We start from the raw sequence: 15,095 nt of genomic DNA, 5'->3' as shown, positions 1-15,095 counted from the left end.
CTATTAAAATTTGAATGGATTTGTTATGTCTTTATTATTGAATGAAAAATTTCTTGCCAAAACATATGGAAATTAGTATATCCATCATATTAACCTCATCTGCAGGTGAATTTTCCATTTTTTCTTCTCACAGGTGGATTGAATTACAAATAAAATTATCATGGCTAGATTTCAATGATACAATTTGCATAAACTCATGCTTGTGGGTCGAATGGTCCTTTTGTTAAAACCCAATCTCTTATTTTTTTTCTTGGTACTACCTTGTTATAACATTATTCTGGCATATCCTTTTTACTAAATTTGATCAATTTGGTATATATATATATATATATATATATATATAATGAAATGGATGGGTCATTTGATGTTCGTTTTGGTACTTATGAAGAGACACCCTTTCTATGCCCATGGACCTATCATATATAGTTGAATAGACAGACTACTTTTGACTCAGTGTCATATTCATCTATCTATCTGAAATTATCAACCCGAACTTAGGTTATAAGTAGTTGATTTACCTAATTGCTGATTTGAGTCTATCACAGTTCAAAGTGAGATTGTGTCCGGTTATATGGAATTGAAGTTTTGAAATTAAAATTTGTGAAATTGAAGAAAAGCAACTCACAACAATGCTTCAATTAATGAAATTTTTCTAGCTTCAATTGTGAGAGCAATATGATCAATCTTAAGGCAATTCAAATCCAAATAGATTACAAATGAATTTCAACAAAATTACCCCGGGTTGGTATTTGGACCATGTTCTAAAAAAGATACCAGATGTCACAATATAATCATATTCTTGTTATCTTTCACCTTTTTACGTGACGTGCAACCACTACGAAAGGCGACACGTTACGAATGCGTACACAACACAAATAATTATTGGTTATTTCAAAAAATTGAGATATATATTTTTTATAGTTAAAAGGTAAGCTTGTGTATAAGAAAATGAAGAATTTACAAGAACATACAGCAAGTCCTGAAGGCAACTTTTTGTGCTCTTCTTTCCTATCACAAACAAACTATTATTTTGATTCTTCTATCATTTCAGGTTGTGTAATTCATCTTCTCCTTTTTAGGTTTTCAACCCAGCTTCCATCTTGGTGGTTAATTTGCTTCTAGGCTTGAAGCATTGTCATTGACTGCAAATCAATGTTTTTTTTTTTTTTTTTTTTGGTTAAAAGGGTAAGCTTTAATAAAGAGAAAATATGAATAACAGAGTCAATTGAACAAAGCCCAGGAACAAGCTCCAAGGCAAGCACCAAAGACTAAACCAAGCAAACACAGAACAGTTACTACATACAAATGGGACAGACAAAACCAACCAAAAGACTTTGCAGCTCACTGTGAGCTACAAGCACCTGTACTGAGAACAGATTCATATCATATTAGAAACCATGATTGACCAGACGCAAATGAACATCCTTGCAAGAAGAGTTGCTGCATTGCCTCCACTGAATTGATTTTGCATAACTCAGCACTGTTTCTTAACTTGAGTGAGGCAAACCTTGCTTTGATACACCCTTTGATGCGATGAATAATATGAAGAGCAGAAGCTATTTTGTTCCTGAAAGCTCTTGAATTACTTTCCTGCCATATGTAGTAAATGGCACATGAGAGAAGTAACTTATGGGTAATGAAATGCTCCTGAGTCCACGCTGAAGAGCACCAAGCTACAAGATCCTTCCAATTGTCTGGCTTGATGTAGAATCCTGCTGCGTGCTGAACAAAATCCCACACAATGCTGCTGAATTGGCATTTGAATAAAATGTGGTCCACTGATTCACTCTCTGCAAGACATAAGTAGCAAGCATTTGTATAATGTTTCTTTAGCATAGGTTTGGTATCCAATGTTGCCAATCTTTCCTTAAGAGCCATCCATGCAATAAATCCATGTTTGGGAATATGGTGATTGAAACTGCAAATCAATGTTCCTCTAAATGTCTTTTTCTTTTTCTTTTTTTTTTTTTTCTCCGGGAAGTTTAAGCAAGTGTTATATATATATATATATATATCTGAGTAAATATTATATACGTCATTCTGCAGCTTGGGCTGGAGCACAGGCCCCCAAAAAGAATATAAATAAAAAATATGTCCTAAGGACTGTTTGGGATGATAGAATTTGCATGAATTTTTTTTTTCACCATCTAGCTAGAAAATTTGTTCTGTTCTTTTCTACCTCAATTAAGAGGAATTATTTGGAACAATATCAAAATCTAAACAATAATGCTTCAATTAATGAAAATTTTCTACCTTCTATTGTGAGAGCAATATAATCAATTATAATTAAGGCAATTCAAATTCAAATAGATTACAAACTAAATTCTAACAAAATTTATGGTCCATGCTAATAAAGATATGAAAAATCACAGTAGAATAATATTTTTCTCGGTCTTTCGACATTTTTGCATGTACCAAAAAAGTAAATTTTCATCTACTTGTAGAGGAAATATTGAAGACAACCATTAAGAATGTGACATGTTAAGAGTACTTGCGCAACACGAAAATTTATTAGTAACTATGAAAAAATATGAGATGTTGGAGTATAATGATAAGTCTCGTCTTAGGACCTTTTTACGTGTACCCATAAAGTAGCTTTTCATTTACTTCTTGTGAAGGAAAATGAAACCGACTATTAAGAATGCGATACGTTACAAATGTAAGCACAACACAAAAAAAAATTATTCATCATTCCAAAAAATTACGAAATGTCGGAGTATAATCAACATTTTCTTATCTTTGTACCATTTAACATATGAAGTAATTTCACTTCCGCTGGTTATAAAGAGACATGAAACCAACTGCTAAAAATGCGATAAGTTAAGGTTATTGGTTGTTCGGAGGTGTCTAATAGTAAGTTCTTGTTTATCATTAATAAAAAACATATAGTGACACACTATTAAATGAAGGTGCTATCTATCATTGCTCTTTTTTATAATTAATTACCTTTCGAAAAAAATCAAACAATTAGATAAAAGACAATGAACTATAATATATATATATATATATATATATATATATATGCAGCTAGCATGATGAGTTAAGCAAAAATAAACAAAACTCTTTTAATAAGAAACAGATCATAGATAGATTTAAGCTCAAAAGAAAATTACGGTTAACTTCATGGATAGAATCATAGAAGACATGTTGGTTGTTTTATTATTTTCATTTACTCCTGTTCAATTTGAGTAACAATGTTCTTTTACCACCTGCCTAAGTTGACACTGTAGTCCACATGGTGTGATACCGGGGTATTACACATGGCAGATTTTGTGGGGGCCATAGTGACATCAATTTCAACTATGGTCTACAAGTCCCACTTTTTTTTTCCCACTTAATGTCGTGAAATAAAGATCGAAAAACATTTTGAGGCGCTGTTGTTTCCCTTATGTGGGACCAACCAGGCGGAACAACACAGACTCCTAGACCTAGCGTGATTCTCGAGACACAACTCTCTCTCTCTCTCTCTCTCTACTTACAAATTGAACTCTCACTAAGTAACTCCTATAAACTCTGTGTATCTATCTATATATGTCTCCATTTATAATCTAAAAAATCTCAGCTCCTTTTCTTCATTGCATGCACCACAAGAATTCATCAATCTGCTAGAATAATGATCGGAAAACACACGAGTGAAGAGATGGGTACGTTTTTTCACTCTTTCCCTATCAAATCCTATCACAATAGAATCATATCTAGGGTATTTTTTTTTATTTTTTTTATCATGCATCTTTTGATCATCAATTGTTACTTGGGGTTTTTTTTCTTTTGATGGTAGATTAGAGTTCAATGCTTAATCTGTATGTGTGTCTTGTATTTGCATGTGATAGCGAATTAATGGTTAAGCACATTCCCCTTTATTTGTGATGCAACTTCATTGATATATATATAGAGAGAGAGAGAGAGAGATGATTCTTCAATTATAAACAGATTTTAGGATTTGTGGTGACTTTGTGCTGATCATGACCTCCTTTGCAGAATTTTTTTTAGATGGATTTTATCAAGGGGTAATATTGAAATATACACACATGATCTCAGTTTAGATTTTACACAAACTACCAAAAAGAACTTCACAGGCATACAAGACAATGTAGATCTAGGGTTTCCTTGATGTTTTATAATCTCTACAATGTAAATCAACACAATGTTGCTCTAGGGGTTTTCTATTTGTTTATGTTCTTAAATCAAATTGGACTCTTAACTTTTTAGGGTTTTTTTCCTTCTTTTTTTCTTTTTTGTTTATAACAAATCGAAGTTCTAGCTTTTCAGCTTATCTAGCAGGGTAAAAAATAAATAAATAATTTGAGATAATCTATTCTTATTTATGTGATTTAATTAGAGGTTCTATTAGGTTTAACTTGAATTGAAATTATTTTTTGTTTCTATTATTATTATTATGTATTATTCGACTTGAACCTACTCAGACAAGCGCTAACATTAGTTTTAGTTAGTTTTTTGGCCTTTCAAACAAGACCTTGGCAGGCTATTGATAGTTCTCAAGAAATTCTACATGTATTTCTTTTTTCTTTTCTTTTTTTTAATAAATATGAAAATAAATGTCCAAATAACATCCTCTAGCTTCTTCTTCTTCTTTTTTTAATAGTTAGTGTCTATATATACATTTTCACTCTTTATCTTTTGTTTGTTGTGATTGAAATCAGAATGCTCTTGCTCATTTGGATATGACTGTGAAAGACATCAAATGACGGCAGAAAAAAGGCTGCAGATGCTAGATGATGCAATTTTCAGGACAAAGAAGATAATGGATGGTGACTCTAATATATCGTTTACCTCAGAGGAATATATAACTTTCTATACGTATCCTAAATACATATAGATGGTTTAATTTCATAATCAAATTAAGTGTTTATACTTGATACGGAATATTCGATTAGATAAAAATTTCACGTGACATGGAGACTCAAAGGGTATGGATAAACTTAAGGAGATAAAAATAACAACTACTACCCTATCCAATGACTCTTACAATCCGTAATAGACAAGGAAAATAAATCTTTCTACAAAAGAAGGATTCGATCAATCTAAAAAGGTACGCCATAAATCCCCTATTTGATCCTTTATCAGAGATTGAATGGTCAAGGACTAACTTGACCGTTGGAGTGCACCCGGCCAGCACCACGCCGGTCATTACTTCTCTCTTATCTTGCAGAAATCGTCACCGGCTCCGGAGCGTGCAGATTTTTGCATCAACAATTCTATTTGTTTTAAATAAATTTTGATATGTACATGGTGTTTTAGATCATATTTCCTTTAACTCTTGTAGCAGATGTGCTTTCTCTCTGTCAAATTTTAACAGATATGGCAGCCGAGCCAACCAACTATACGAGAAGTTTGTTAATGCGTTCCGAGAGAGCATGGTTTCGGTGGTGAGATTTTAAATATGGTACATATGATATCGGTTGAATCCAATTAGATCTAAAATGAGTTTGGACCAATTCAAAAGATGATTTTTTTTTAAGAGACTTGCCTAATTAAATTCTTGGAAATTTAGTGTTCAAATTTTTTTCATAACTTCTTTATGCTGGTGTAATGCTAAAAACTAGCGTCCAAGGATCGGTTTGTCAATCACGTCTTTCTGTTGATGGTTCAACGTTTATTATTTTGTCTTTAAATGAAGTTCTAAATTCACCGTGTATATTAACATGTGGATATGTAAGCAGATCATCACAAATGGCATTATTTACAATAATAATTTCTGCTCATATTCATAATGTTCAACTGCAATTTTTCTTCTTCTGATATTCGATATATAAAATCAATGTTCGGAATGTAGTGCATTATTCCAAAATGTGTTTAACTTCGCTAGCTCATTTTGGAATTAAATTATTGAACTAGCTGTTTGTTATGCATTTCAGGCTGTTCGTCTCATATGGTCTTTTCTTTTTCTGGAAATTCCAAAAGTGTCTAGCTAAATTAATTGTGTATATATTTGTTTAGTTCTTTTTATCTTATGTTGTTTACCAAAGTACAAATATATACTTGTGTTGTGACGTTGGTCTCATATCTTAATTTTCTCTTCTTCCCATCTTAGGTACTTCCAGCTTTGGACAACAAAGAAAATGTTCCACTGTTAACTGAGTTCTTTGAAATGCTGACAAAATATAAGGCTATGTCACGTCGGCTTTCAAGCTTGTTTAGTCCACTGAACAACTACTGTTTGCTGATTACTGGCTCACCAATTAACGAAGTCCCAATCCATCTGTTCTGTGATTCGGTAAGTTCTCATGCATAGTTCTCTTTCTAGCTAGTGTGGCTCTCGTATCATTATTAAGTATCCATAAAGGAACTTTTTATGTAAACTCCATTTCTGTTTTGAATTGTAGGTATCTGATTCAATGTGGACTAAATTGCAGAATGCAGTCATTTACTTGGTTTGTTGAAATTTCATTTCTATATATAGTGGTCTTACATAAGATTTGTCTTCTCCTTTGAATTTTAAATTATAAATACTTTGTGGACAGCTTAATCTAGAACGCGCTGAGAAGCTGACTGATAATGAGCTGCTCAAGAGTGCCATTGATTTCTTTCGGGAAATTGAAAACAAGGGAAGAAGAAATCATTATAGATATTTTGAGGAAGCCATCATCGCGGATACTGCTGCTCGCTACTCTACACTACCTTCCAAGTGGCTTCTCAATTGTTCCTTTGGCACTTATATCCGAAAGGTACGTTGTTGTGGTCGGTACTGTATAGCTGCCAATGAATATTATGACAAACACACTGTTATTTTGATAAATTTTTCTATCATTTCAGGTTGAGTGGTCCTTAAACAAGGAAGAAAGAATAATGAGCCCTTATTTTCGCGAGACCACGGTAAATCAGTTGCTAATGGTATGCGATTGTCTATTCATTTCTGTTACACCACCAAAATAGAAGTTTGTGATTCAATTATTCTTATGCCAATGTTTCAATTGACAACTATAGTAACATTTATCTTTCTTGAATTTCACCTCATTCAATATTAATTATGCTAATGTGTTCAGTGATGATGCATAACTCGAGGAAAGAAAGTTATAGTTATTTTAATTTCTAAAAATGTTTTACGAAACTGGAATATTCATCTCTATAATCTATATCCTTCAAAATTGACAATTTTATGTCTTTCAGCTTTGTTTTATATTTCAAATTATATGAATTATAGAAAAGCATAGCTCATTGTATCACTGCATCAGCTTCAGAAGCCATGGCCATGTCACTGCAAATTCGCAATATTCCCTAAAAATTTTGTTTCTATATGAATATATTAATTTATGCTCAACTATGGCTCTATGCATTTGTCTCGCAGCTTGTAAGAACATCTTTTTGGTCATGCAGGTTGTAAGAGTTGTATTGCTGAATCTTAGTAAGAAAAGTTTTGCTGAACTTATCTGTCGTCACCTCTAGTACTAGTGCATGGCAACGGCTTGTATTTTGTATTCAATACATATATAATGATCGGATGTTGTAATAGAATGGTGATGGTGATAAGTTCACCTTCTTTTCTGTATACCGGCCAGTTACAAATGAGGTGGCCAGTCTGGAAAATGTTCCCATACATATATGTTGGGACAATTTTGCAAATATGATAGAAACCTCTACATCAGTGGCTAAGACACAACCATGTTCTCTTAGCATGTAGACTGTATGTTTGTACTCTTATCTTAGCAGCAATGCCAGTATGGGCTTGCCAATGTAGATTTGGGAAGAATGTAAACCAACTCTGAAATATGTGTACGTTGTGTACTATTGTTAATTCCCCATTGTCATATAGATATATATAGCAGAAATGCTTGGAGTTAAATTTATTAGAATCTGAATGGATTTGATTTGCCTTATATTGAATGAAAATAATAATAAGGGTAAAGTGCAATAAACCCCCTTATACTATGAGGCAATTGCACAAAAACCCCCCTGAATTAAGCATTGCCCCCTGAATTATTAAAAAGTTGCATTTAAGGACAAAATTAAAAGTCACCATCGTCAGAGTTAACCGGGAATAGAAGATTACCATTTTACCCAATGATCATACTTTATTAGATGTTGTTGATGTGTCAAAATCCAATCTCAATATCCAATAGGAATCTGCCAGCACATCACCACATATATATCACAAAAACTATCTAACACAATACTTCATGTTAGCAGCCAAACACCTCCTTACGCTTTTTCTCTCTCTACTCTCTCCCTCGCTATCCTTATCTGGAGACAGATGAATCACCCACCAATCGTAACCTCCGTCAATTGAACCAGCCAACGACCATCACCAGCGACAACCGCCGCCGACTCCGGATATTTTGATTGGAACCTGATTTGGCGGAGTGAAGCTGTTGTCCATCAATCGACCTACAACTCTCTTATCTTATCTCTCCCCCACAATAGTCCTACATCTGGATTTCCGCAACTGAGTAATTAACTTCTCCTTAGGGCTGCAAATGAGCCGAGCTGTTCATGAACAGCTCGGGCTCAGCTCGCTAAAGGCTCGGCTCAGGCTCGTTCATTAAGCAAACGAGCCGAGCTTGAGCCCAATTTATAGGCTCGTTTAGTAAATGAGCCGAGCCCTGTGATACACCCGGATTTCCGAATGCGGATTGGTCAGGCCCACGCCCGAATACCCGAGGATATCAAAACAAATTGATAATAAACGAACACAGAGTACAAAAGAATAAAGAATAATAAATAAAATACTGACAAGAAACTAAAATGATAATCTAATAATAAACCTCATAATATATTTCCATTAATTAATAAACTCTTCTGATACAACTGATCCTCCAAAATACAACTCGAGAATCCATACTGTGTGGACCCCTAGAAAATCCAAACTAAACAAATGACAGTAATCTAAAACAGGAAACTGAATCATAAAGGAACTCCTATGTAGCATCGAAGAATGAAGTAGACTGATCCTCGCTCAGCACGAACAACCTCTACTCGTGACGAACACCTGAAAAATAATGGTGGGTCAGGCCCACAAACAAGTTCTACTCTACTACAGTCCAAGCAGAGATCCGATACACGTATACATCCTAGTCAATCCAACAGTAACTAGTAGTCCGTATATATATATATACACACTAAAGAAACCTCATTAGACTATAGGGTTGTCTCAACCTGAATAGTAGGCAACATGCAAAACGCACATATAGTGGGCATGAGTACCTAGACCTACCAGGGTACACAACTACACTATATCTAGCTACACATCCCTGGCGATATACGCGCCCTAACCATTGATCCTGAGACTCAAGCTCATATCATGGCACCATACTTATATAAATAAAATCTAATAACCATCCTATCCAGTATAAATTAATCCTCCATAAGCCATTCAACTTGTTCAGCTGACCTGACTTGAATATAAGTATGACTTAACATTTTAGTTAATCTATTCCCATATATAATAAATTAATCCTTCATAAGTCATTCAACTTGTTCAGCTGACCTGACTTAAATATAAGTAGGACTTAACATTTTATTTAATCAATTCCCTTATATAAAATAGGTAGGACTTAACTGATAAGTTAATCCATCCCTAGAATGTCACCGTCCCATACCGGTGCATTAAACCACACAATCCAACAATTGATGTAACAATTAAGGAAATACATCAAACATTCCATAAATAACTATGATAAATATGATATCAAGTTATCACATAATATAAATGACTTATTATTTCTTTAAACTTCCTATATCATATGTCTTACACAAACTGAATCTTATGCATGATGATATTTTATTATACCGTTAAATAAGGATTCTCTATATCCAATTCATCCTACACATTTAATCTCAATTGCTAAAATATTTTAAAAGATTAAATCCATTCGTTTGTTTAAAACATTCAAATAGCAAGTATCATTATGATTGAGTCTATTTAAATTAATTAAAACCCAAACCTAGTCCCTATTTAATGTTCAGGAATCCTAGGCATGTTTCTACGTTCCATCATTCCACAGATATGAAAAATATATAATTTAAACATGTAAAATTAACATAAGAAATCAAATCAAAATCATGCATTTTATCAATTCATAACACAAGAACAGATATGAACCAATTTCATAAAACCTATGTTCTAACCCAATTAAACATGCATAATTATTTAATTTTATGTGTTTAATAAATCCCGGAATTTCCTAGGCATGTACAGAAACACGAATCAAAGGGAAAGAGATAGAAGAAGAACTTGCCTTAAATTTTCGGATCGAAAGTTAAACTTCTTCTTCCTTGATCTTCTCTCTACAGGGTTTTTCTCCTCATTCCTTCCTTTTCCTCCTTCCCTCTCTAACACTATCTCTCCAGTATATATCACGTGAATATTTCTAACCCCCTTTTACAACCTATAGCTATATATTTATAGGTTAAATAAAATAACCCTAACCCTTTTCCCAATCCAAGTCAACTAAAAAAATATGAAAATAAAAATATTAAAAAGGTAAGCAAAATATGTTACGTATATAATTTATGTATATGTTTATTAAATAAATAAATTATACACATTCCATTATTTATTAATGGATTATCCAATAATATGTAAGTTAACATAATATTATAAAGTAACTTAAAACATAACACGTATCAAATCTATGTATATTTTTATTATTTAAGTAAACATATACATCAGATTAAATATTACTACCCAAATTACCATAAAAGTAATTAATAAATTACTTTCTCTTTTATATATATATTAAAAAGGTAAGTAAAATATGTTACGTATATAATTTATGTATATGTTTATTAAATAAATAAATTATACACATTCCATTATTTATTAATGGATTATCCAATAATACTTAAGTTACCATAATATTATAAAGTAACTTAAAACATAACACGTATCAAATCTATGTATATTTTTATTATTTAAATATAAAACATATACATCAGATTAAATATTACTACCCAAGTTACCATAAAAATAATTAATAAATTACTTTCCTTTTTATATATGTATATAATATATATCTATATATACACATACATTATCCATGGGTAATAATTCATACACATCCAAACTCCTATCAAAATAGTCCATGGGACCCAATTGGTTGGTCCATTACTACTCACCATAACCATAAAAGAAAAATAAAAAAATAAAAGAAAAGAAAATATTTAATTTACAATTAATCAAAACACCATTTAAGCACATAATCTAATTAAACAATTAACACATAGACACATAATCAAATAATCAAGTAATACCTAATTCAATTAAACACATAAGCAATTAGTCAAATAATTAATTAAATAATTAAAAAATACAATTAAAACAAATAAATAAATACCGAGACTATCCTTTTAAAATTAGGGGTATTACAAGCCCGAATAACGTTGGGCTCGGCTCGCATAGGCTCGTGAACATGGACTCGCCAAGGCTCGTTAAGGCTCGTATCAGACTCGTTATATATATATATATATATACACACACACACATATATGCATATTAATCAGGCCTAACTCACATCTTTTCATTAATCAGGCCCAAGTTAAATCCCTTCATTTATATATATATATATATATATATATATATATATATATAAACACACACACACATTTATGCATATTAATCAGGCCCAACTCACATCTTTTCATTAATCAGGCCCAACTTAAATCCCTTCATTTATCAAGCCCAACTTAAATCCTTTCACCCACATCTCACCATCTCAGCCGTTGAGTTCAAAGATCAGAATTAAATTAAACCCTAAAAACACTACAACCACATAGTCTGCCAACAACACTCTCCACAAGACACAAACACATAAGCCAGTTCTCTCTCTCTCTCCCTCTCCCTGATCAACACCAACCTAAATTCTGCTGACATCAATTCACAAGCCACATAGTATCTCTCAAAGGGATCCTAAGGTGGAACTATAGTATGGAAACCTGGTAATATTTGATTTTTATCTTGAAAATTTGTTCTTTATTTATTTTTTAAATTTTTTTTTTTTGTATTTTGTTTTTTTTCTTGGAGATTTAGATGCGATCTCATGTAGGTGATTAGTTACTTTCTTGAATTTGGAATTCATTCTTCTACTTGAGTATATTGAAATTTTAGTAGAAAAAAAAAAAAAAAAAAAAAAAAATTGCAGATGCTCTGGTTCTTGGCTGCCTTCTGCCTTCTATGGAAAATTTTCTAGTTATAGATCTTAGTAGAAATATGTTCTCCGAATCTCTGACCATCTCTGTTTTTTTGGTTGAATCGATACATCTTTTTTATGCATGGAAGGCACAGTTAGGAAGCAAATTTGGAAGGTGTATATAAACAAGTCCAAGCCGAGCCGAGCCCGAACTTCATGAAACTTAACCGAGCCTGAGCCTGAGCCCGAGCCCTACGTGGCTAAGCTCGCCCGAGCCCGAGCCGAGCCCTACGTGGCTAAGCTCGCCCGAGCCCGAGCCGAGCCCGAGCACCTCTTTAAAGATGACAAGTCGAGCCCGAACAACCCAAAGCTCGGCTCGGCTCGGCTCGGCTCATTTGCAGCCCTACTCCTTATAAAACTCTTTGACGAGCAACCACGTCACAGACAAAACGCCAGCTGCGACACCAATTGGAGAACTTGAATTTGGAGAAGAATAGAATGGTGATCCGTGGTCTAGCTTCTTAAAAGGCCACTGTTCAACTATATATATATATATTGCGATAGTGACGGTAGGCCATGAAAAGTGCCCTCTATTAAGTGGTGGTGAATGGAGGCGATATTGCGCCGGCTTCGGTGCCGGTGAAGAGAGAAAATTTGGAGGCACGTCAAAGAAAGAAGCAAATAGCCAATTTTGAAAAATTAGGAAAAAGATTATTGATCTTGTGATCGAAGGTGCCGATGAAGTCCATAGTATTTGAATTTTGTGAAGGGATCCATGAGATGGGTCTCAGGTTTGTGTAACTATATATATATACATATATATGACTTGTAAGACTAAAAAAGGGTTCAATTTGGGGATTTGTTAAATGAGGGTAAAATTGCCATTTTTAAATTGCAGCATAAGCCACATGCGCATTTCACGGACAGAACTTGCCGGAACAGTGTTGATTGGTGTATATTGCAAAAATTGAAATAGTTTAGAGGGTTTATTGTAAAAATAGAAGTTCGGGGGGGGTTTTTAGGGAGAGAGAGTAAAGTTTGGGGGGTTTTTTTGCACTTTACCCTAATAATAATAATAACCATATTGTAACATACTTTATTTATGCACACGGCAGTCACACACACACATATATATATTATTTGTTATGAATTAGAGAGAAGAAAAAAAATACAGTTGACACTAGAAAATCTCACTGTTCTTAATTTGCTCTAATTTTCTTTTCTCAACTGTTCTTAATTTGCTCTAATTTTCCTTTCATATCATCTATAAATACATGCTCTTGAACGTTAAAAATGAACTAAAAAATTATAAGTATTTTATTTTATTTTTTAAATTTAATTTTATATTAATTAATTTGGCCCAACCCCCAAATATTTTTTCCTGGCTGGCTGTACGTGTTGCAACACAAATTGGTGCAAGGGTTGCTCTGTTTTAGAAAAGGGAGCCATACCACACACCAAAGTAAAATGATAGGTGAGATAATAATATCGTTTCTGTAAACCTATTAAAAAATACAATTGAGAAATTAATGAAATAGTAAATGTAATTGTTGAAAAAGTCAAATATAAAAAGTAGAATCTATTGTCACGAGGTTAGTCACACAATACGTTAAAAGAAGCCCCGCATGTAAATTTGTGATTTGGGAGTGAATACGAACAAAATTTGCAAATTAAATTTTTGCAATTCGATAATTTGTTTTCCTAATTCGCTATTTCTATACGAATTTACTTTATATATATAGGTAAATTTGTTAGAGTCACAACGATATAGAACACTTATATTACCATATAGGCATATATGCATTTATTACTTATACTATTACTCAATATATATATTAATTACTTAAATTTTAGTGTGCCCCAGCCATACGGCATTGCTATACTACCACACATATATATATATATATATATATATATATATATATATAATAATAATAATAATTATTATTATTATACATGTTTGAAAATATAATACTAAAAAACTTCCCAATTAGAGAATATTACAAATAAATCTCGCATTTATTAGTGACAAAAGTTAGCTTATTTATTATATATATTATTAATGGAATAAATAATTTTGAATATATTTACATAGTAATTTAAATAAATAAAAATATATAAAATATATATGTCATGACCTAGTATAATTTTATTTAAACCTAGTATACAGACGCTCTCAAAACACTCCCGCTCTAAAAATTTTTAGACTTTGACACTTTTGTGCTCTCATTTTTGCTCCTGTATTCACTCTCGCTCTGTGTAACTTGAGTATATAGATAGAAAAAAAATAAAAAATAAATAAAGCTAGACAGTTAACTAAATGGGATACTATAACCTTTCAAAAGAAAAAACGGGAAACTATTAATTTGTCCATTTGTGCCTGGTTTGATGGGACGTTTTATTTGTTAGTGGTGTAAAAGAGAAAATATTTTAGAAAAAAAAAAAAAAACAAAAAAAAAAACAAAACAAAACAAAACAAAGGAAACAAAAGCCTAGTGGGGACACGTAAACAAAAGCCTAGGGTTAAAGTATATAAAAAGCTTCAATCAAGGAGCGGAACAATGATCTAGAATAGGATATCTTCGATAGTACTTACATCCATGACAAGCAGCACTTTTTGTTATGAAATCTCTTACTTGTGTACACAAAATTATAAATACCCAACTTTTGAAAAAAAAATAAAAAAATTTATAAATACCCACCTCTATTTATAAGTGAGTTATAAATACCTACCTCTGTTTATAGATGAGTTATAAAAGAGTTGTAAACAAAGAATTACAAATACTTTAAATAAAGTCAAAAGACAAATATGATAAATACTAACCAATCCTATTACGAAAAACTTGTTACTCGAAATTACAAATATTACAAAGGCATAATAAATCAAGTATCAAAATTTCGATTTTCAATATAAAGATTTCTCAATTTGACTTTAAAAAAATATAATAAAATTGAAGTAAGAGTTTTTTTAACGAGGGAAAAAAATAGTAACTATTATATATGTAAATTGGG

At 32.3% G+C, this 15,095-nt stretch overlaps 1 protein-coding gene across 1 annotated transcript; it reads right to left on the bottom strand.

Moving 5' to 3' along the window:
* Positions 1-1,383: 1,383 nt before the first annotated feature.
* Positions 1,384-1,878, bottom strand: LOC132296017 (uncharacterized). Its single transcript, XM_059794268.1, has one exon. It carries the CDS (start codon positions 1,876-1,878, stop codon positions 1,384-1,386), a length of 495 nt encoding a protein of 164 aa, XP_059650251.1.
* Positions 1,879-15,095: the final 13,217 nt, after the last annotated feature.

The sequence above is a fragment of the Cornus florida genome, unplaced genomic scaffold, assembly GCF_030987335.1.
Source record: "Cornus florida cultivar Cherokee Brave unplaced genomic scaffold, ASM3098733v1 CherokeeBrave_3.0.0_Hap2_Chr02, whole genome shotgun sequence".
In the NCBI taxonomy this organism is placed as follows: Eukaryota; Viridiplantae; Streptophyta; class Magnoliopsida; order Cornales; family Cornaceae; genus Cornus; species Cornus florida.
This window is presented reverse-complemented; position numbering and strand designations above follow the sequence as displayed.